Genomic DNA, 24,697 nt, shown 5'->3' with positions numbered 1-24,697 from the left:
TAGCATCTACAGAGGACAGATGCCAGAACCACCCCGCCCCAGATACCAAAATCTAAAGTTGTTCAAGTCCTTTATACGGCACAGTATTTGTATATACCTGGATCTAACTTCCCATTGCTTTTACTCATCTATTACTTAGAATGTTCAATACAATGTAAGTGCTACGGAAAATTTTGTTATACCATAAAGTTTAGGAAATGATGACAAGAAAAAAATATTCTATAGATGTTTAGCATGGGTATTGCCATCTTAACCAAATTACTTACTGGTAACAACCTAACACTTTTTTTTCTAATATTTTCCATCCTTGGTTGGTTACAACCATAGATATTGAACCTATGGACGAAATGGGCTGAATACAATTATTGGTCATATCCTAAGCACCCGCAGGCACAGGCTTTACACAAGCCTCGTTTTTTGAGCATCGTATTTGGTTGAGTCTCTCCTAAGACACAACATTTCCTTTCCTTTATCCTCCCAAAGGTTGCTTTCTATGTAAGTCACACTGTGCCCCACCTAATAAGTTTTGTACATGTGGGATCCAATTAAAAAGATCAGAAGAAGAACTGGAAGAAACAGGAGGCACCTTGAGATAAAAGCAGGCTACAGGAGTGTACATATGGAGGATAATCATTCCAAAGGCATCTGCCTTGCTGGGTACTGGCTGAAGGCACAAAGGGTACCACCCTCATAAGCACCTTCACAAATTGCTCTGCACATTCTGCCCACTTACATCAATGTGCATCAAACAATACACCTCTCCCCAGCCCTCATTATTGAGCTTGGACTCTGTACCATGCTTTGAGTGACATTAAAATTGGATTCTGGAAAGCATAAGAGACTTCATGGTCACTTTATATAACTTCCTGTCTTGCTACAGGAATCCCCAACATCCCCTGACAGGTAGCTGGACAGTGTTGCCTTGCATAACAACTCAGAACCTTCCAAACATGTCTGACCATGTGACTCACTAATGACGCTATAAAAAAGCACAGCTCACCAACCATACAGAGCTACACAAAATCAGAATCCCTAAAGAAGGCACCCTGGAACATGAAGTTTCAGTGAGCATCACCAAGAAGTCTCATAATTAAACATGCTTTCTCTGGGCATGCAATGCAGCAGTTCTTGACAGTTGCTGCATATTAAAATCAGCTAGGATGCTTTAAAAAAATGTCAATGGTAGGCCTTTACACCTAGATATGCCTACTTAATTGGCCTGGAGTGGAGCCCAGGCAGTATAATTTTTAAAGCTCCCAGCTGACTCTAATGGACAGCTGGGGTGAAAGCACTGTAGCAGCTTTCTAACCTGCTGGTGAGCCATTTGGGGACAGTAACTGAGAGCCTTGTACCTATTAGTATACCTCATTCTACCCTACCACCATGTTGGTCCCAAACTCTCCACAGTAAGATGATCTGATTAACTTTCTTGTTTGCCTATGTAAGACAATGCAGTATACTAACTACAGCAAGAAGTTTATGTACTTCTGCTGAGCAAAAGGCCAAAGACAAGATATGATGTGCTAGGTTCTGCTAAGTTCTCAAAGTTGAGTATACACAAACTCAACTTATTCCCAGCCTTTACTGTCCCCAAATGAACCAAGCCAAACAGCCCCAGAAGCTTCGCTCCAGCTTCTGCCCACTCCTCCCTGTCCCACGAGCTCTACTCACATTGTACAGCACAGTGGTCCACCCTTCCATGGTGATGCATTGGAAGACAGTCAGCACAGCAAAAAGGATGTTATCAAACTGGGTGATTCCATCATTGGGACCGATCCAGTCTTTACATTCGTAACCAGCTGGGCAGCCCTGCACACCACATGGGTGCGGAGGATCAAATCCTTCTAGGATGCCTGCAGACATATTTGATGAGAGGAGAATAAACCACATGGTGCTTAGCATGAACCCAGGAAGCCACAAGCAAGCAAGTCTCCTGTCATAGACAGAAGTTGCCCATCTTACCTCTAGCCCTTTACTCTCTGGCTTCTCTGTACCCCTCACTTCACACCCATGTGCAACAAACCACTTCTATAAACAGTCTCTCCAATACCTTCAAGTCCCAAACTCCACCTTGGCCTGCACAGCCAGAAGAATTCACAGGGCTACTGTCACACAGAAGACAGTGGGGTAAAGGCATAATGTTACTGATTTTCCAACCTCAGATACCAGGATGAACCCCAAGTTTTCCTGGGTATCCTGTGCACAGTCATAAAGTATCGCTGCATTATTTTATTAGCTCTTTGTTTTTCTGGCATACATTCTTAAATTTGAACTGAAGGTAAAAATGAGAAATAAAAATCATTTGAAGATTCTTTTCATGGACACATGGTGCTTATCTGGGATTCTTTAACCTGTTCCTCATGTACCCCCCTGCCCCATGCCTTTCTTCCTAGAATGTGCTACTCAGCTCGATAAGGACAAAGATATGTGAACTTGGAATTGGTGTACCCCACAATCTCTCAAGCACACTTGTCAAGCCAAGTTCAGAAACAGCGAGGAAGAATGTGAGATGGAACATGGGAAAGAATGCCACAGATCCACCAGGACCCACATATAATTTTGGTCTCCTGGGTCCCACCGGCCTAGCAACCAAAGATGCTGTTATGTCGAGTATTTATTCAGATAGATGGTTTCTGACATATTTTCTGATAGACCTCTACCATGGATGGAGGAACTGAGACCGCCTATTTGAAACCTTCCAACTATAAGCAAAGAGGCTATTGCTTTACAATAGGAGTGTCAAGTGGATTTTAAGCTGGTTTTATGCCTGAAAGGTTACTAACTAGGAAGTTTCTGATTCAAATTCTAGAGTTAGGATAAAATATACTTTTTCAGCAAAGTCCCAAGGCCCTGGAATTACCCTCCTGATCAGAGAGGAGAAGTGGAAAAATAGAAGACAGAAAATAACGACCTTACCTGAATTGTTCATGAAGCATGCTCGATGTAACTTCCCACTGTAGAACTCTAAGCCAATGATGGCAAACATGAGGATGGCAAAGAAAAGCAGAAGGCCAATCTGCAGAAGAGGCACCATGGCCTTCATGATGGACTTCAACACGATCTGCAAGCCTAGAGGGAGAGAAGGGAATGACTTGGAGCCCTATACAGCTCTACCTGACTGGGTGGGTCTGTTTACCCTCTCCTAGTAGGAGGGCAGGTCTTCCATAGAAAAGAACCACCAATCCAGAGATGATAGACACTAGGACAAGTCAAGCCAAAGGCTGCTAATCACCTCTGCCTCGGTTCCTGCTTCCTCCCTCCTCACCATTCCCTGATTGGCTGCCTGCCTATAACCCTTCTCCTGTTTCCTCCATTTTATCTTCTGGGTTCACCTTTTTTTTTTAATACTTTATTTATTATTTTTATGTGTATGTGTGTATTGCCTGCATGTAGATAAGTGCACCTGTGTCATGCAATGCCAGCAGAGGACAGAAGAGGATGTTGGATCCCCTGGAACTGGAGTTACAGGCAGTTGTTAGCAGCCATGTCGGTGCTGGGATTTGAACCTGCTTAACTGCTTAACTGCTGAGCCATCTCTCCAGCCCCAATCTTCTGGGTTCCTCTTAAAGATTAAATTCATTAGACCATAATCCTTACTTAAAAGAAATTAGGCCTATCCCTGCCAGGGCTACAGATCCTACAAAAGTGGGGACAAAGTTGATCTCCCCTCTCTCAAAAAAGATCATTCTCTCTCAGATCCAGTTCTCTACCCACTGTGGCAGGAACACAACTGATACAATAGTGCTCAGAAAATGCATAGTCCTTTGACCCATGGACCATACTTCTAGGATTCTGGCTGAAGACAATGACCAGAGATTTGAGTAAAGATTTAAGCAAAAAGATGTTTGCTATAGCACTCTTCATGGTTGAAAAAAGGGAATAACCTGTTTTTGGTTTTGCTGTTCAACCACATAAAAAAATACCTAAATATATCATGACATATTTTTTAAGGTATATATATATATATGAGTGTTTTGCCTGACTGTATGTATGTGTACCTGTGTCATACAGTGCTGATGGAGGCAAGAAGAGGGCATGGAGTTCCCTGGAACTGGAGTTAGGGATGGTTGTTAGGTGCCATGTTGATGCTAGGAACTCAACCCAGGTCCTCTGCAAGAGCAGCCAGTGTTCTTAACCACTGAGCAATCTCTCCAGCCTCACAAAAAAGAATTTTTAAAGTCAGGAAAATGAAATGCTATTTCAACATATAATCTACACACATATAATTATTAAAATTGTATTAAAATACATAAGGGAAAAGAATGAAAAATATATGTATTAACAAAATATATTTCAGAATAAAGAGTGGTGTTTGTTTCCTTTTTCATGGTTTTCCTTTCCTATTTTATGAAAAGAAAACTTCTCTAAGTATGAGAACAAGTTCAATTTAAAAATATAATTTTTACTGGGTGTAGTGGCTTATGCCTTTAATCCCAGCACTCAGGAGACAGGGGTAGATCACAGCTAGCCTGGTCTACATAGCAAGTTCCAGGCCAGTCGGGTCTACATAGTGAGAGACCCTATCTCCAAAAATCAAAACTAACTAAATAAATCAAAATAAATAATAGTGTAATGTTATGCTCAGTTGTTGCATGTCCACTATGAAATACCATAGGGGCTTCCTTCCAAGAAGTAGTATTTCTTGTCGTAGACATTGTCTTAGACCCAGGGTCCAATTGAGGACTTGTCAGTGAAGATACTAGCCAAACAGAAAGAAGAAAGTGGGTGCTCACTAGGTATTCCTGACACAAGCTTTAAGGGCCTCAGGACACGCACAGCCCGGAGTGTCCGCAAGTCCACATGGGTATTGAAGTGGGTTCCCGCAGTGGCCAGGATGCTGTGGATGAAGATGAAGAAAAGTCAAGGTTACCACAGTCTGATGGTCCCCTCCTGTTCCATGGGGAGACTGGGCTTTAACAGGCTTAGCCTGGAAAGCAAACAAAGGTAGTGCCAGCTGTATGTGGGCGCACCTGAGCCTGGGTGAATCACCAGTGGTGTCGAGTGGAATTAAATATAGCCATCTGGGTTTTACTGTGCAAAGAAATAAAAGTTACCATCATAATAGAATCCTAGTCTCAAAATAATGAGCAGAACACATGGTCCCCAGCATCTGTAACCAACCTGGTCTCTCACTCTCCTCTCTGTCTCTTGCAAACTCCCTCTCTTCTTTTGATGCTACCAAGTCCTTAAATTTTTTATTTCAAAGTTCTCCAAGATTTCCCTGTTCTGTTCTCTTTAGGGAATTCCTCTGGCTTAACTGCAGTAGAGAAGTAACTCATTCTTCTCTACCTTGACACTCAGAATTCTTATCAAACAAACAAACAAATAATAAATAAATAAACTGATATTCACAACTGGGAGATGTGTCAGTGGTCACTGTATATTATTAACACTTTTTATAATTGCACCAAATGAATTTTTGACCTAGGCTGGGACTCTTTACTTTCATTTCCCCATGTTACACAGCCATACCCAGAAACACACACACACACACACACACACACACACACACACGCACACACACTTCACAAGAATTCTATTGCACTGTGTGCACCAAGTACCTTGTCCTAATGAGACAATATATTGCATAATACCCCCACAACAATTCAAGTACTTTGAATAGACAAGAATACACATGCATTCATGAGGACTAAGAATTAGATGAACTAGATTTATGTCTTGGTCCATTCACTTTAGAACAGCCCACTTGATACAAGTCATTCAACCTCTAGAAACCTTATTTTTCTCATCTATAAAATAGAGGAGTAGAATTTACAGAAATAAAATTAGATTGTATTGAATACTAAAAGTGTTCTGGGTCGGTCATGGTAATGCACACCTGTAATCACAACATTTGGAAAGCTGAGGTGGGAGTACTTCAAGTTCAAGGCCAGACTAGGCTACAGACTCTGTCTAGAAAACAAAATAAACATGTTCTGGAAACTACAAAGTACATAATTGATATTGTTTCTGACACAAAGATCAATAATAATAACTTAAATTTTGCTGGCTTATTCTTTGTTCTGTGAGATAGCACCTTTTATCCCTTATAACCTCTCTACAACTATCACTGCTATCCAGAAGCACTGGCAAATTAGTCATTTAGAAAACTGCATAGTAGCAAGAATAGTTTATTTGATTTATCTATTTTTTCTTGTTTATTTCTTTTTTTTTTGACACAGTGTCTCTCTATAGCACCAGCTGTCCTGGAACTATGTAGAGTAGGTCCACCTGCCTTTGCCTTCTAAGTGCTGGGATTAAAGGTGTGTGCCTCCATGCCTGACTCTTTTTTATTTATTTTTATTTTACATGTTTGAGTGTTTCTCCTACATCTATGTAGGGGTACCCATGCATGCAATATCCACAGAAGCCAGAAGAGGGTGTTGAATTCCCCAGAACTGGAGTTATGGTGATTGTTAGTTGCCATGTGGGTGCTGGGAACCAAACCTCTGCAAGAGCAGACAATGCTCCCCGTCCCCCATTTATTCTTGGTGGAGCCTTTCTGAATGATTTCAAGTACAGATCATTATGATAGCTGCAGTGTCATAGACACTTAACATGTCTTCACTATTCTAAAGAGAACTTCGTGAAAGGTTAATGCCTCCTGGTTCTAGGAAGCAGATGAAAAATCAACAGGTACCGACACTGCAGATCAGGACAACATAATTGCAATGACGGCTGTGAACACACAACACTGGCCACCAATCCCACAGGCTCCCAACATTGGCAGTAGTCAAGCACTGGCTGCACAGCTACCATGAAGACATAAAGAAGATGCCCACGCTAGTACAGTTGTATGAATGCCTGCTGGTGGTTTCTTTCAACTTCAAGATTTTATAATTTGGGCTGGGTGAGATGGCTCAGTTGAAAAAAAAGCTCGACTTTCAAATGTGAGGACCTGAGTTAAGATTTCCAGAATCCACATTAAAAAAAAACAGGTGTGGTGGTGAGATAGGAGGCAGAACATAGGTGAATCCCTGAAAATTCTTGGAGCAGCTAGCCTGTCTCAAACAAGAAGGTCAACACCTGACATCATCCTCTGACCACACAGAAGTACCATTCAAGCATACACCTGCACCCACACAAGTAAATGCATGCACATGCCCCCGCCTCCCACACACACGGAGGGGAAAAGATACTATAATTCTATGTTTATACAACCCCAAAACAATAAATAGAATGAAATCATACTGTCATAAAGAAATTCAGAAACTAGGCAAGTTTTAATCTTCTTAACTATACAAAGTCTTCTCCATCCTGCCTGATCCCAAATTTCATACCATCATCTGAATTCTGTCCAAATCACTGACATTACCCATGATTCTAGTTTCCAAAATCAAAGAAAGGCATTTGGAAGGGGGTGGTATAATTTCTATAGAGGAAAAAGAACAAAGAGAAACTTGGAAAATAGAACTAAAAAAATTAGAACGGAAATAGACCAAAAACAACAACAACAACAACAACAACAACCAAACCAAACCAAAATCCAAAAGGAAAAGAAAGAGGAGGAAGATAAAGAGAACCTTCAAGGGTAGGGACAGTGGTAAAGAACAGGGAGAATGGGCTGTGGTCCTGTTTCCTCCTGGAACAAAAGCGGGGCCGCAGCCAGGGCCGCCTCTGCTGCCCAGGTGCGAGACTCCCCTTTCATTATGTCTTATAAACACAGTGAAGAATCTGCTCTGCTCAGAAACTAGAGTGAATTCTGTTTCCAAGGATACCAAGATACTCATGAGATATTCTTTTACATCATACAAAGAGCTGCTGGAAGTGAAATTTTCCTCTCCAGTCCTGAGTTTGGCATGTATGTTTCAGAACATGGAGGTAGAGGCAGAAAGGCAACATTAAAAGGTAAAGAAGACTCAAACATCCAAAGGAAAATGTAGTAGTAAGAAGGGACCAAGCCTGCAGGAGAATGAAAAGCCAAAAATCATGAAGATCAGACAAGAAAGGAATAAGAAATAAGTTAGTGGATAAGGAAATGTCAGGAAAATATATAGGGAAGCTCCCAAGGAAAAGGGAACAAAGTAAAGCTGACTTGAAGTAGAGAAAAAAAACTGTTATTTATTGCAAGTGCTCATATAGTCATCCATGAGAAGAGTCTACATTCCCATCACGCAGCGGCAGTGCAGCTCTTAGCCAAACCCACCTGCTTCCAAATCTCCCTACCACCAACCCAACTGTAGCCAGAGTCACAGCCCATGTCCTCCAGCTCTCTTGTTCTTTAGAATTTTCTTTTCTTCCCCAGTGCAGAAAGATTGTCAATAGGCCTTTAAAGCACACATATCAGCCACCGACTGCTCTCAACTCCCACTTGTTCCCTCTTTCCTGGTGTGTCAAGTTGACAACTGAAGCTATCTAGTAACCCCTCAATGTGACAAACTCTACTCTACTCTACTCTGCAGTATCACAGAATTTGGAGATGTGCAGTTGAAGAGACTCTTCTCCTTGGGTGCCTTCCCTATCCATCACATGGTAACAATGGAAAGCACCATTTAACCCCATTATTGTTCCAGGCCCTGCAACAGGTGTGCCCACCAGGCATGAAATGAACCAGTTGAAGTTGTATAAGAAAGCAGGCTGAGCATAGGCCCTGGGAACCAGCCAGTAAGTAGCATCCTCCATGGTCTCTGCTCCACAGTCTCTGCTTCAGCGCTTCCCTCCAGATTCCTGCCTTGAGTTCCTGCCTTGGTTTCCCTCAATGATGGACTATGCCTTGGAACTGTAATCCAAATAACCCCCCTCCAAAGAAAATGAGCAAAATAAAATAAATAACCAAATGATATCTCATTAAATCATTAAAAATCACTTGAGACTGTTGTCTACATTTCATTTCCAGGAGGAAACAAGACTTATGAAAAGTTAAATGAATAAAAGAATGTCAGTTCCCTTAGGATGTTAAAGCCAGTCTTCTTCCCCCTTTGTGTGATGCTGTGTGATATCTCCCCAGAACAGCTCAACTCCACTATTCTGCCGTGCTTCCAAAACTACCAGTGTCACAGCGTTCCATCCCTAAACAGGTTAATGAATTTGATTCCTTTCATTCTAGGGGCCACAGACCACCAAGTGACTTGCCACTAGTGCCTCTCAGGGCCATCAGAGTCCTCCATGCACCTTTCACAATGACTATAAGATTGTTTTAATGGCAGGTGATAGCTATTGTAATATTTACATACACATCCACGGATAGACATGTGTGCCATAAAATCAGAGTAAGGCCACCAAAGCTAACTCCAATTCTGAGTTAAAAACCTAAGCTCTCTGCTGTCCAAGGAGCCTTGTGTATATATGTTTCAGGAGTAGAAACTATATTTTCTATTTCTTTTATCCTCATAAGCACAGAGCTGATAGAAAGCTCTATACAGGGATGTACTTAATTCCCACAACTCCCACATAGCAGAGGGCAGATGATCAGCTTACACGGCATGTGGCACATGGTCCCTAGTCCAGTGATTGCTTCCTGTTGGCTGTTATGGGTCAGCCCCTCTTCCCTTACTTCTGCTTTCAATTGTCAGCTACCAGCCAAGAACAAAGTGCGTGGAGGCTGATCTTACCTTAATGACATGACACAAGTCTTTCCAGTCATTGCCACTATAACAGCACAGAGGAAGTGGAGATGCAATCGATGCTGTGAACAATTAGAACTGAATCATCTAATGCAGTCACCCATGGATCAGTAAGTATGGCGTTCCTTCTGACCTTGGGGTACTTTCTTAGCTTCCTTGTCAATCCAGGTCAATAGTCCCTTTTCATAGGCACATCCCACTGCTCACTTCCATACCTGAGAATACCCTGAAGCATTGGGCTTATGTTTAGAATTGCAGATAAAACATAGGTTGCCCAGTTAAATTTGACTTTCAGTTAAATAACTGAAATAGTTTCTAGTGCAACTGAACAACTAAATCATTTTAGATCAGTGTTTGTATACTGCATATGACAGTCACTATCTAAAATCCGATGTTCAAACTTAGAGTGTTGTGGCTTGAATGTGAAATGCCTCCCACAGATTTGTGTGTTTGAATACTCAGTCCCCAGCAATGGCACTGTTTGGAAGTCTATAGAGCCCTTAGGAGGTGGAGCATCACTGGAGGAAGTGGGTCACTAGAAGCTAGTTTTGAGTTTCATAGCCAGACCCTACTTTCTGCCTACTCTCTGCTTCCTAACTATAGATATAACATGATTATCTGTCTCACATTCCTTCTTAAACTATAAGCCAAAATAAACCTTCCCTTAGGTTATTTCTTGTCACATATTTGATCCATAGCAATGAGAAAATGAGCAAATATGAGTATCCTACTTTTTTTTTTCTTTTTTGCTAAGTCTAGGCAGTACTGTAGTTTGGATCAGGAATTCCGTCAAGACCCAAGTGTTAAGAAGCTTGGCCTTTAATCCATAGTAATACTGGAAGGCAGGACCACTGTCAGATCTATGGTCATTGAGGGTATGTGTTCAAAGGACATTGTGGAACCTGAGTTTCTTTTCCACCTCTCATTTTGCATGAAGTGAGTATCTCATCCTGTTCCAACACTCACACTCACACACACACACACACACACACACACACAATGTACAGTCTCACTCAAGGCCCAAATTAATGAGGCCAATTGACCATGGACTAAAAGCTCTAAAACCAAGTACCAAAACAAACTCTTCCTTTCTTAAAATGACTATGTCAAATATTTTATTACTGTAACAAAAAGCTGAGTAACACAAGTGGTGGCCAGAAATGACCGAATAAGAGTGCCTCTCTTACCCTAGCCCTTAGCAAATCTGCAAGGTCACTTCTGAGAAGAGACAGGTGGCAGGGGTCCTTTAACATTAGGCATAGGTTTGTCACCTAAGCTCCAGAATACCCTTTTGCTTCTGCCCATATAAACACCAAGAAAGAGCTGCATTAGCTTTTGAAATGCATGTTGTTCATTAAAATCTGTGAGAAAAGACTGATTAACACTGGGTTCACCTCTTGCTCTACAGCCTTTCTCCTGCTTGGAATGTCTTTCCTTGATCTTGTCTCTCCTATGTAAAGAAAAGGATTCAGACCTCAGATCCCAGACAACATGCCACCTCTACCTTGTGAAAAGTCAATAATCTAGAGGTACTTCAACTAAGATTCTGAGAAAGGGCGAGACACATGCTTGCCAGTGATCCTGGCTAGCTTCAACTGCAATTCCATCACCAGCCCTCAGGTTTACATAATTGCCACTCTGAGCTATACTTGTTCTTATCTGTGAAATGCTGATAACATCTTGTTAGGAGAATTGATTAAGGATTAAAAACTAATTCTTATAAATTTCTTTACATAGTACTAGTATTGATTTCTGGTCATAAGCAATATAAGTAAATGCTAGCAGTCTTAAAGCTAAAACACTTGAGACTACCCTCTCTCCACTAAAAAGGTATCACACATATTGAGAACATGTCAGGAGGTCACAGAATTAAAGGGCTATCAGAAGACTAGGCCAGGAAACCAGGAAATCAGAAATCTTGGTGTGGTAGGAATGACCAGGTCCTAATCTAAGGAACCTATGAATGTCATCTGCTATGGCAAAGACAGCTTCACTTATGGTTAAGGATCTTGGGATGGAGAGATTGTTCTAGATTATACACATGATCTTTAAATGCAAGTGTCCTTCTAAGGGGAAGATTTTTCAAGGAACAAGAGGACAATGGGAGGACAGGAGCAAGATGCTAGCCATGCTGCTAACTTGAAGATAGAAGAAGGTTCCAAAGAACAGGAGGGATGCAGTTTTAGAGGATGGGGAAGTGAAGAAATGAATTTCCTCCCAAGTAACAACCCAACCTGACCTCTCCCAAGAGTTGTCCATCACTGATTTCCAAAGTGAGCAAGATGGCCGCCAAGAACACACAAAGACGACGCCCAAGGAGATCAAAGCCAAATAAATAAAAGTTTTAAAACTCAGTGCCTACTACAGCCTATGAAGCAAGCAGTTGATAAATTGGTTTTGCAGATAAAGAAGAAAAAGGCAAAGAGAAAGAGAGAGAGAGAGATAGATAGAGAGAGAGAGAGAGAGGAGAGAGATATGCAATTTTCTCATCTATAAAGAGAGAGAGAGAGAGAGAGAGAGAGAGAGGAGAGATATGCAATTTTCTCATCTATAAAATGAAGTGACCATGTATAGAGACTTCTTGGGCCTCTCCTGGCTCAGAAACCTTGAATCACAGCTTACTCAGCTGGTACCAGCTCCTGTGGCTCATAGCTGTGCCTTGAACACTCAGTATTCTGAGAGCTTCTCAGTATTGAATACCCACCATAGTTCACATATCTTAAATGCCAGTCTGGTTACTACACTAAAGGTCTACCTATGTATGGTTCATATATCTTAAGAAATGAAGCCTAGTAGTTAATGAGAATTAGTTGTGTCCTTGTAACTCAAATCAGAGCCAGCTCCTTGACGGCAGGAGCTGCCTTCCCTTCTGCATCCACTGTGGCCCCTTTCTCTAGCAATAAGTAACAGTAGGGCCCATGAAATACCCTGACTCAAAGATCATGGGCACTATGGGCACTAACATGGTCTCACTAGAGTAGACTGGCTAGCCTTGTACACAAAGGATCTATTCTTGGGCTGGTGGCACCTATGTAATCAGAGATCCAAACTAAGGCCACTTTGGTAACCACACATGTAAATCATTATGATCCATCAAAAATTTATTGAGTTACATGTACTATTTTGTTCTACATTTCCTTTAAATAAATTATGAAAAGTTTGATTTGATTTGGGAATCAGTTTCTAGAGAATTTACTTCATCTTATTTAAAAAGAAGAAAGAGAAAAAAGTCCTTGTTTATTAATTTACATAGAGACAAAAGAAAAAAAATCAACTTGACCAAAATACACTAGAGGGAAGACAATGAGGATAGGGAAGTGACTGATGTCTGATACCTGACAGCCCAATTCCCAGCTCCAGAAAGCAGCCTCCTCCCCTCCTCCTGACTCACTGTGCATCCCAGAGCCCAGGACCCATGCTGCACTCACTGAGACCTGCTGAGTACATGCCCTGTCTTTATGACAGGCCAAGATGGAGGTGGTGGCTGTCTTCCTGAAACTTCATGAATGAGTCAGGTGTGGTACCTCATACCTTTAATCCCAGAACTTAGGAGGCACAGGCAAGCAGATCTCTTCAAGTTCAAGGCCAGCCTGGTCTTTATAGCTAGTTCCAGGCCAGCTGTGCTACAGGGCAACCCTGTCTCAGAAAGACCAAAGAAAGAAAGAAACTTAATGAATGTTAATGAATGAGATAGTTATAGTAAGTGAAAAGTCTGAAAAGGAAGGAAGGAAGGATGGAAGGGGGGAGGGAGGGGGGGAGGGAGGCTCAAAGGTAAAGCATGAGTAGGCCAGGGGAAGGAAGGAGGGATGAACTCCACTAATGCAAAAAGATGCATGCACAGAAGGCCCGATGGAAGACGGCTTAGCACGTTTAAAGCTTTAAAACCAGAGTGATGTGCCTGGAACCTACTGAGGCAAGGAGAGTAAAGAGTGGAGAGTCTGAAGGACTAGAAAATGCCAATAAGAAAGATCTTAGAGGATGTGTTAAGGGTTTGGACCAAGCCTGGCAGTGTTATAGAGCTTTGCTTAGAGGCTGAAATGTGGGAGTGGAATATCAGCTAACCACAATGTTACTGTGTGCTCAAAAGTATTTTCCTGCATGAAGGTGTCTCACCTTTCCTCAAACCCTAGACCCAGTTGCTGTAGTCAAGTGTAGACCTTGGACCTGGTCTCTATACCTGAATTAATATTTCCCTGGTAGGAGAGCTATTCTGCTGTCACGCATACCGCAATGTGGGCTCCAGACTCCCTGAGGATAAATCTAGATGAATCTTGACAATTCATCTATTGTCATGAATAGTGGCTGGGTTAATAACAGCCAGATGATAGAACTCAGGCCACTGAGTTTACAAGGGAAAAACACAGTTCAGGACTTCAGTTGGCCTTTGTTGTAGAACAAAGTAAAAGCACAGACAGCGGTGGTTCTCAAACCTTTTTGACCACAGCTAAGCAAGAAACATATTTGACAGCAGAAGCAGGACAAATATATTTATATATACACATATATCATATATTAATATTCATTCTATATACAATAGACTCACATCCATTTTTCTACAAGTCAGTCTTTCTTATGTTTAACTCTGATTGCAAACCAAGTTCATTTCATGATCCTTTAACAAAGCTGACCCACAGTAACTCCAAACAGACAACACACACACATTCTCTCTTAAGGAGACTGTTCTGAAACGGTCACGATAAACCAGTGTGAGTGGCTAATTTAGCAGACCCAAGCACCTTCTTGGTGTTTTCCCAAAGTCATGAAACAGCTTGGCTTGAAGGGCTTTAGTGCTGTGCTCCAAGAAGTGTGGATGGAGTGCATTCTAGGAGGAAACCTCTTCCTTTTTTGGGTACTGGAAGTAGAATGGACACTTGAAAGACAACACAGATAGATACAGAGAGAGAAAGAGAAAGAGAGAGAGACAAATAGAGAGACAGAGATAGAGAGACAGAGACAGAAACAGAGAGAAACAGATACAAAGAGACAGAGACACATGAAGAGAGAGACAGGCAGGCAGGCAGGCAAACAGACAGACAGACACACACACACTTCTGAACCACCATAACAAGGTATCTACTTCTGATTTGCTTTTGACTGTTTGGGTTTTGTTTTTATTTGTGTTTTGGTTTGTTGCTTGTTACACAGTAATATGCATCACTCAGCTTTCATGGGTCTGAGCTAATTTCTAGTCAAATTGGAACATAAACTTTCATTTTGTTCTTTTCATTGTCTGTTCCACAGACAATAAGTAACAGCCAAGGAGCCCTAACATTTCTTGGGAAGATGGGAAGGGTGGGTACGGTCAACTTGCCCTTTCCAATAAGAAAGACCTGTACCGTTTGCAGGAGGAAACAAGTGCATCTGTCTCTAACACAACTAAGGCCACCACTTCTGGAATTGAAAACAAGGTTCCTAAGTTAAATTTCAAAGGGAAGAGTAGGTCATGGTAAAATGTACCTTTTCATGGAAAAGAAGGTTCATGACAAAAATGCATCACTTTCCTTGCCTGCCAACAGAAAACTCAACAATCAAATCACATCATGAGGAGAAGAGGTTGTACTGACATTTTGAGGCAGATCATTCTTGGCTGTAGACAGCTGACTTTTGCACAGTAGGACATTTAGTAGCATCTCTGGCCTCTAACCACTAGATACCAGCAGTGAGATCTACCTTCCACAAGCTACGACAAAAATGTCTCCAGGCATTGTCAAATATCTACTGGGAAACAAAATCACCCCTGGCGGAGAACTACTGTTATAGGAAGACCTCTAATAACACCTCGAACATTTTTTCTCAAGAAAAGCCTTATAGCTAGCTAAAAGCAATAGCACCTTTTTTCTACACATGACCACACAGGGAGAAAACACATGCCCCTCTATAAGTCTTAACTCTGAATGACCATCAGCCTCGATGGCAATGCCCCACTATTGTGATCAAATACCTCTTGAAAGGTTCAACAGACTGGACCCCAATATGCCTCCAAAGAAGAATTTCCCAGTGCTAGATGATAAATACTCAAAAGCACAAAAGATGGTTTTATATATTTAACTTAGCATAACAGAAATAGGAGTCAAGGTCCTACCAATGGTCCTGGGTTCTTTCTATGTTATAAAAAAAAGTCCCTGATTATCCACACAGACCAAGAAAAAGAAAATGTCAAAAGAAGGGGAGAAACTCTATAATCATCATTAGAGGGCCAGGAAAGGATGACAAAACAAAAACAATGTCATTGCTTCACAGTCCACACAGACCTCACCCATACAGGTGCCACCCTCCCCATTTTATGAGTTTCGGACCAAGGCTCAGAGAAACTGCCTTGACCAAGAACATTGCAATAGTAAATGATCAAACTGAGACTCAAACCCAGAAATTTGGATTCTAAATTTGGAGCATTTTTGGTGGCTACAAAGGATAATGGCTAATAGCTAGAAATATATCCCAGAGGTACATATATGTGATGAATGCTCACTAGGATGGCCACAGAGCAGCCTCTCTGCAGAGTCTTATGGTGTACTGCGATTACAGTATCATATGAAATTTACCAGAACTGTGCTTCAGAGAGTTGACAAAGAAGGAGAATTGCTGCAAAGGGAAATCCTACATTATAAGAACTCGCTAGCATGAATGTATGTTCTTCGGGTTGTTTTCCTAGTGGTGGTGGGGGAGTTCTGTTGATCCTCCACCCACATACTTTCTCTCACTAGGTCCCCCTCCAGACCTGGACTAAGCACTTGTGACTTGGCTACAAATCACAGAGCAGAACCCAGCCAAGGAAGAGAACCATGTGGCAGCCAAGCTCCCAATATGACTTTGCTAGAATGTACTAGTGAACTCCAGAGTCAGACTCCAGGGACTAGCTATGCAGTCCAATGTTGCCCATGAGCACAGCCACCTGCTGGGGCATTGCTATAGCCTCCTCTTCCACCAAAATTCCTTCATAGGTCTTCCTCAGATTGCTACATTCTCATATGGTATTGCTGGCCACAGTAGATTGAGGGATAAGAACTCTATTCCCTAAGGTATTTGGATATGACCAATAAAGCTTGGTCATCACTTCTAAGCAGGTAAAGCTATAAACAAAAGCCTCGGTGCTATAGTCTGCCATCTTCTCCTTAACAGAGCAAAGTTGGCTGCAGTGAGAGGCAAGAATACAGCTGACCCCCAAGAGATGAGAAGGAAAGCAGGAAGGATTTTTTCAGGAGCTGAGCTGCACTTGAGGTTCCTTGGGTCTATTTCCTCGTCTGCTGTGAGCCATCTCCTTCCTGTTAAAATCAGTCCAAGGAAGATTCCCATCACAATAACATCACAATAAATGCTCATCTATTCTAGTTCCATCTGGAGAATAAACCAAAGTCAGAGTCGAAATAACTGGCTTAGTCAGACCTACAAGAGCCAAGAGACATACAAGGTAAAGAAAGGAAAACTTAGAACCAAACACTGGCACAGAGTTAATAATCCAATCAGAGAATGTCTAAGCTTTTGTCTTGATACCATTGTGGCAAGTGACTAGATTCCTAAGATAAATAGTACTCTTTCTTCAACATCTAAGAGATTCAAAAATTATCCTTATTCATGATCCTTGGGAATGTCAGAGCCCTTTTCTCAAAACATTAAACACCCTTGAAGTATAGGTCAGCACTGGTTTGGTTCCCCCATCTGGAAATATTTGAATTAAAGAATCTGTTTGAGCTTATAAAATCTTCTCAAATCAACTGCTCTTACTGACAAATCATGGATCCATATTTTAGGGAAAATGTATTTGTCCATTGTTCCACTTTCCAAGTTCTACCTACAATGCCTAAGAGATTGATCTGAGTGACAGGCATATGCCATTTTTTTCTAGTATGACACGTATTTGGAAAAAAAAACTAGATAAAATTTCCCATATTTGCAGAGGAGCTAAATCTATAATTACAAGTTTGATGAAGAAGCAGCTATAAAGTTTTTTAAAATATCAACTGTCTGTAAAACCCCAAATGAACTAGAGCTATTTGTCAGAGAAAACAAACTGCTTTTCACTTTTTAGAGTCATTAAACCAAAATTCATTCAAGTACTTCTGAGTCACATTATATCCCATACCACCTATTTGGAATATAATAAAAATACCAGCAATTTTAATAATTAAAGAGAACTGTGTCTCTGTGCAGGAACTGTTTGTTACCCAAATCTATTTGATAGTGATATGTAAGCACAAACTGAGTGGTTTTAATTGTACTGTCATTGGGAATAAATGAAGTGCTGAGCACTTAGAAAGATCCACAGGTTACACTCACATCTAAGTGGCCTGGCCATTTTCTCAGTGAGGACTGTAACAATACGGCATGTTAATTAACAATGGAGTCTGGACAAAGAAATTGCTGCTCTGCATAGAAGTCTTGGCACCTGTATCCAAGTTCAAGCTAGTGACAAAGATCTCTCCTTTCCACTCTGAAGTTATTTTTACCTTGCCAGATATGCAAATTAGCTGTGGCCTCTGTGCATGAAAGAAACCAGGCTGAGCCCAAGTTAATATTTTATGAAAATAGTGTAACTGACCAACCCTGGAACTAAGCTTCACATACTCTGTAGGTAACCCTGTAGAGGGAGTCAAGGCAAGTTTCTGTATCAATCTTACATCAAAAAAGGCAAAGTATAGACAGTTCACAAAAGAAGAATATAGACTGTTTAATGATTACACTTTTTTTTTGTCTTTTTTGAGACAGGGTCTCCTTGTAGCCCCAGCTGTCCTGGAACTCACTATGTAAACCAGGCTGGCCTCGAACTCACAGAGATCCACCTGCCTCTGCCTCCCAAGTGCTAGGATTAAAGGCATGTGCCATTACACCCGGCCCTTTACACTTTTTAAATTAATGCAGCCACCTTTTAAACTGTTGGACAATAAACAGATAAGGATGTTGAATATGTCCACACTCTTTGTCCCAATAGTTTCAGATTATTTTAAATACACATTCCACAATAAGGGCAAGATTTTAAGTAAAATGTCTTTATAGGTTGTGTAGATCTATTCCATATACAATATAAACAAATATAAACAAATCATTGTGAAAGACCTAAAAATCATCTACCACTCAAAAAGATAATCTAATTAAAATTGGCCCAAAGTAGAGTCACTTCGATAAAGAAAGACAAGGACAAAGAGGCACATGAAAGATGCATTACAAATCGTTAGGGAAACATAAGTTCAACCCAAATAGTCATTACAGTACGCCTGTTAGAAGGCTGAAACAAAAGCCTCTCAAACAATAAAAAGCCTGAGAATGCTAAATACTGGGAACAATGTGGAACAACTGGAAATCATGTATCACTGCTGGAAATGCAGAACAGCACAGCCATTTGGCAAAATAGCCCGGCTCTTCTTTGTGGAATTACACATACACTTACCATTGCACTCAGCGGTGGATGGTTATTTATCATTGGTCTATCCATAATTGCCCAGACTGAAAACAATCTAAACGTCCCTCAACTGGTGAATCAACCAATTGAGACACATCCATACAACTGAACATCAGGCACAATAAAAAGGAATAAACTATTGATGTATGCAACAACCAGGGATGTATCTCAAAAACATTATGCCACAGTCAGAAGGCTATCTTCTGATTTCATTTATATGGAAGGACAAGTTTACGAGGAACACAGATCAGTGGCTGCTCAGGGACTGGAGATGAACAAAAATGGGCTTAAGGAAAAAAAGGGGGGGCTAAGGAAACTAGGGGTGACAGAAATATTCTGTCTTGAATATGCTAGTAGTCAACCACATGTAGCTGTCAAAATACACAGAGCTGTGTTTCTGAAAATGACAGTTTACTGTATGCAAATTGTACCTCAGAAACCTGGCTTCAAAAAATTCATAGTCATTAGGTTTGCTGTTAATTGTGGTAAAATATATACTATGTTGAATTTACCATTTGGGTTACTTTAAGGTGGTTCTCCAGCATCAACTACATCCACATCATTATATAACCATAATCACCATCCCTCTGCAGGACTTTTTTATCTTCCCAAGCCGAAGCTCTGTCCCACTAAACACTCACTCTCTTCTCCTGCCAGCCCCTAGCAACCACTTTCAATTTTCTATATCTGAATTTAATTGCTTTAAGAACCTAATGTAAGTGAAATTGCAGTGTTTGTCCTTTTTGTGTTCTTTATTTCACTCAGCATGATGTTTCAAGGTTTATCTGTGTTATAGCATGTGTCAGAATTGCCGTCCTTTATAAGCCTGAATAATATAAGCCTGAATAATATTCCACTGTGTGTACATACCACATTTTGTTTATTCATTAATTCATCAATGGGCATAATGCGTTACTATGAACATGCCAAATCTATGCAAATCTTGTTTTCAATTCCTTTTGGTATATGCTCAGAAGTGGCATTGCTGGATCTAATGATAATTCTATGTTGAATTTTTAAGGGAGCTGCCTTAAAAGTTTCCCACTAAGTAGACTATTATATAGCCTTTAAAATGTTACTTTTTTGTATTAAGTTTCTATTATTGATAGCATTTACTTTGTGGTATTCTGTAAAAACAGCAAATTTAATATAGACAACACAAATATTTACAAAAACTTTAAAATATGACTTCTTTGTAAATTATCTTTAAGGCAAAAATATAAACCTGCAGCTGAAAATTTGGACAATGATAAAAGTATCAGTAAAAAAGAAATACAACTATTCACTATTCTGAGATAGCAAATTACCTTTTTATTTTTAAAAAATAAAACTCAAATGTTATCTCTATAGAAAAATTTATAATTGAGAAAAAGTTATATAAAGTCTATTTCATTTGTCTGTTTGGTTTTTTTGTTGCTTTGTTTTGTTTTGTTTTTGAGACAGGGTTTCCCTGTAGCTCCAGCTGGCCTGGAACTCACTATGTAGACCAGGCTGGGCTCAATCTCACAGAGATCTGCCTGTCTCTGCCTCAGCTAAGATTAAAGGTATGCACTGCCATGCCTGGCCCTATATAAAGTCTTGAGGGAGGAACTCAGCATAACTTAAAGGGGAAAATATCTTACCTACAATATAAATTCTATAGTGTGAAACAAATAAATGACCAAAGACCAGAAGGAAGTGTACTCAACAGTAAGAATGTAAGAATTACTAATATCTTTAGGTAGTGCAAAGTAGCTCTTTGGCACTCTCTCCTTTTCCATGGTTATACTTTCCATGGTTACTCAGATTTTGAAAATATTAAATGGGAAATTATAGCAATAAACAAGTTATGTTTTAAATTACATGCCATTCTAAACAGCATAATGAAATTTCCAGGTATCTCACTCTTTCCCAATCAGGGCATGACACAACCTTTTGTCCAGTGCATCCACCCTATATATACCCCTGCCCATCATTCCTTGGCAACCATCTCTACCACTGGATCGACTGTTGTGGTACTGCGGTGCTTATGTTCAGATAACATCTATTTTACTTAATAATGGTTCCATATTACAAAGGTAGTGATTCTGGAAGTTCTAATATGCAAAAGAGAAGGGAAGTGAAACAGTAAAAACACAACAAGATATTTTAAGAGAAAGGGAAATTACATTCACATGACTTTTGCTCTCTATTACTGTGTTGGGTAACTTCAGACATCAACTTGACACAAAGGGAAGAAGGAATCTCAACTGAGGAATTTCCTCTATCAGACTGGCCTGTGGGCACGTCTGTGAGGTATTTTCTTGATTGTTGAATAATGTGAGAGAACCCAGCTCAATGCAGTGGTGCCACCCCTGGGCAGGTGGTTGTCCTGAATTATATAAGAAAGCAGGCTAAGGACAGGCCAGAGGAGCAAGCCAGTAAGAACATTCCTCCACAGTCTCTGCCTCAGCTTCTACCTCCAGGTTCCTGCCTTGAGTTGAGTTCCTGGCCTGGCTTCCCTCCATGAAGGACTGAACTTTAAGCTGTGAAGTCAAATAAAGCCTTTCCTCCCTAAATTGCCCTTTGTCATGGTGTTTAACATGGCAATAGAGAATCAAATTAAAACAGTTATGGCCACTGCTGTTCATAGCTTCCTTAGCCTCATTTGTAAATTAAACTTGATCACCAATATGTACACATGGACAAAACCAGGATATACAAGGCTTGGTAATTTCATGTATCCACTAGGACCTTCAAACATATTCTCAATGCATAAGGGGGAATACAGTATTTTCCTTATGCTCATTTGTATTTTCCAGGTTTTCCATAAGAATATGTTTCTTCCATAATCATAGTAATTATATTTTTAGAAGGCAATGTTACCCAGGCACAATCACTCACACCTATAGCACTTGGGAGGCTGAAGCAAGAAGATTGCCATGAGTTTGAGGCTAGCTTGGGATACATGATGAGTTCCAGGCAACCCTGAGATGCAGAATGTGATGCAGTCTCACAGTTCCTGGATGTGGTGCATACTTGCATCCTCTGTCTCCTCAACCTGCTGCTTTCTGACTTTGGCCCTCCATACTCCTTGAAAAAACTCATTAAAAGCCACCACTGGCCTCCAGGTCCCAAGAGCCAATATGTACATCACATTGGGGAACATAGGCAGAGCATCCCTAATCCAAATTTCTAAAATCCAAAATGCTCCAAAATCTGACATTAGTGCCAGCGGACATAACACTACAAGTAGAAAATGCCCCATTTCACCTCATGTGACGAGTTTCAGTCAAAATCCAGGCATAGTAAAAATATTGTAAAGTTGCCTTTGGGAAGGATGGCAGAAAGGGGAAAATGGCAGGGTGGCCCTTACCTTGGGAGGAGTAGAGGGTGAGCAATATAAAAGCAGAGGAAGAAAAAGGAGGATAAATTATACTAAGGTTATTTGAAAACGCCATGGAGAAACCTTATTTTATAAGCTTCCTTAAAAAAGATCCACAACAGATGTATTTTATGTTTACATGGAGTTATGCCACTCAGAGTGATAATGCTCCCCCCAAGAGCTGTGGACTAATAAAATCCAGTGCCGGGCATGAGACAGCAAGTCCTCTCAAGTTGTCGATCAGGGGGTTCAAGAGGCTCCCAAACAATACAGGGCATTGACATTGGCCCTAGTTCCCTCACAGAACTTGAAGGTAAGACCCTATCGCTGGACTTCACACACTTTGAACAGAGGATTGGAAGAATCGAGATGGACCTGACCTGGAAGCCTCCTCCCTGAGGACTACCTCTCATAGTATTGGAAGATGCTATGTGAGCTGCCAAAGGAGAAAAACAATCAATAGTCCTACCCAACCGTAAAGCCTAAAAACAAACCACCACAATGACCAGGCTGGTACAACAGTAGCACCTTTATCTTGGGGACAACCAATAATTCCTTCAAAGGACTTAGGGCCTACTCAATAGGAGGGAGGTTGTGCCTGGTACACTAAACTTAGGAAACTACGTATGACTGGAGAGGTCATAGACTCTAGAGGTCAACATGCTTCTTCTACTTTCCTAAACAAATACAATTTCTAACTGTATTCTAAATGCCCTTATACCCACAGATAAGTATAGTCCTCACCCTTCATCAAGGAAGGTGCTTCTTACAACAGACAGAAACTAACACAGAGATCCACAACTAATCAAAATGCAGAGATAAGAGATAAGGGTACCAAATCCCAACTGGTACATCTACAATGCAGCCCATACACACCGCTCAGTGAATATCATAGAAAAGGGAGCAGAAAGATCCTACGAGCCAGAGAACAGAACACCTTCTGAGAGACAGTATTTTCCAGATATGACAGGGAAGCTGCATCCATGAAACCGCAACAATATGATTGCCTAAACAATAGCTGCACAATGACCACACTAGTCAACATGCCAATGTGAATCAGGTTTCATCTACTCACTCAGCCTCTACCGTGCCTGCCCCTCACACACTCCAGTCATCTGAGCAGAGTTTACCACAAGGAAAAAGCTCTTGACAGTTCAGAGCTGTTGTGTACACTTTGTATTGTCTCAGGGAGGCTACCTTGTCCTAAACCACCCTGTCAGGAAGCCCTCATGGACCACCCTTCTCCTAATCTTATCTCTTGTAATCAGACTACTTTTCTGTCTTCCCCACTAGACAGTTCTCTCAAGGCAAGTGCTTAATGTCCAATATAATCTGTAGTAAAGTATTTGTCATGTAGTAGGTATGCAATAAATGTCAATGACAAGAAAGGGAGGAAAAAGAATCTCTAAGTTGGACATGACCTTGAGAGACAGCAAGCTCAACCTGTAAGACACTTCAGTGACCCAGGCTAAGCTCACTGAAGTCTCATAGGAAATCTAGCCCATCCTTGAGCTTGGAGCTCCAGTAAGTAACCCGTTCTTCACACACCCTCTAGACTGTTCTGCAAGGGTCCCAGACTATCATTTCCTCCTGGAATTGTTGCCTCCTCCAGGCTCACTTCCATCCCACTCCTCTGATTTATTTATGTTGCTCTTCTGGCCAAACCCCAGCTATTCTGGGCAGATTTATCTGAACCCACTCCCTTTTGCTGCTTCAAAGGTGTTATTATTTCAAAATCACTATACAGACAACCTGACCAGGACTCAGTTTAGAAGTGAGTCAGTCTAAATCCCTTGTCTGGAATATTAGCCTGTGGTCACAGAAGACCACGGGATATGTAACTGTGAAGCTATCTCACTATCTTTATGCATCCCAAGTCCTTTTTCCCCATAGGTGCTGCTAGGTCAGCTCTGCCCTGTTCCCCCGTCTTGGGAACACAGAGTCTACATGCATTTCCACCGAGGGAACTGTGTGAGTCAGGCTAGGGTTTCGGATAGTTTTTGCAATGGCTGAGAGTGAGTGATTAGGAAAGATGTGGCAGGTAGAAGGATATGCCAGAGTACTGCTTTGAGGGAGCAAGGATCTGAACTTAGAGGCTATCTCTGAGTGGAAAAGAAGTTTATTATCGCCACCTTCCCAGAATACTCAGCCCTCCAGTAGGATGTGCCAGTTCTGCATGGCTGCCAACAGGCCTGGAAAAACACATGAAGCCATGAGGAAGAATCTTGGCAGTTCCTGGATAGCAAAGAATGACCACAATAAGGTGAGAGTTGCTGGTGTCATTTTTCAGAGGGAAAACTAAAGTTCCATAGAAAAATCCGAAGATGTTACCGAGTAAACAAAGAGGCCTCCTTAGCAGCCCTTCTTGCTGACCCGACACATCTGGGTCCTAGCCCT

At 41.1% G+C, this 24,697-nt stretch overlaps 1 protein-coding gene across 1 annotated transcript in view; it reads right to left on the bottom strand.

Annotated features, from left to right (window-relative positions):
* The window catches only part of Cacna1e (calcium voltage-gated channel subunit alpha1 E), a 409,810-nt gene that overhangs the window by 230,591 nt on the left and 154,522 nt on the right, over positions 1-24,697 (bottom strand). Inside the window, exons 5-7 of the mRNA XM_008829746.3 lie at positions 4,734-4,837; positions 2,917-3,069; positions 1,672-1,853 (exon numbers count right to left, since the gene is read on the bottom strand). Of these exons, the coding sequence (XP_008827968.1) occupies positions 1,672-1,853; positions 2,917-3,069; positions 4,734-4,837 (439 nt within the window). The remainder of the gene's footprint in view (positions 1-1,671; positions 1,854-2,916; positions 3,070-4,733; positions 4,838-24,697) is intronic.

This window comes from Nannospalax galili, unplaced genomic scaffold (assembly GCF_000622305.1).
Source record: "Nannospalax galili isolate Female #2095 unplaced genomic scaffold, S.galili_v1.0 scaffold294, whole genome shotgun sequence".
In the NCBI taxonomy this organism is placed as follows: Eukaryota; Metazoa; Chordata; class Mammalia; order Rodentia; family Spalacidae; genus Nannospalax; species Nannospalax galili.
The sequence above is the reverse complement of the archived record's forward strand: the minus strand, read 5'-3'. Positions and strand labels throughout refer to the sequence as shown.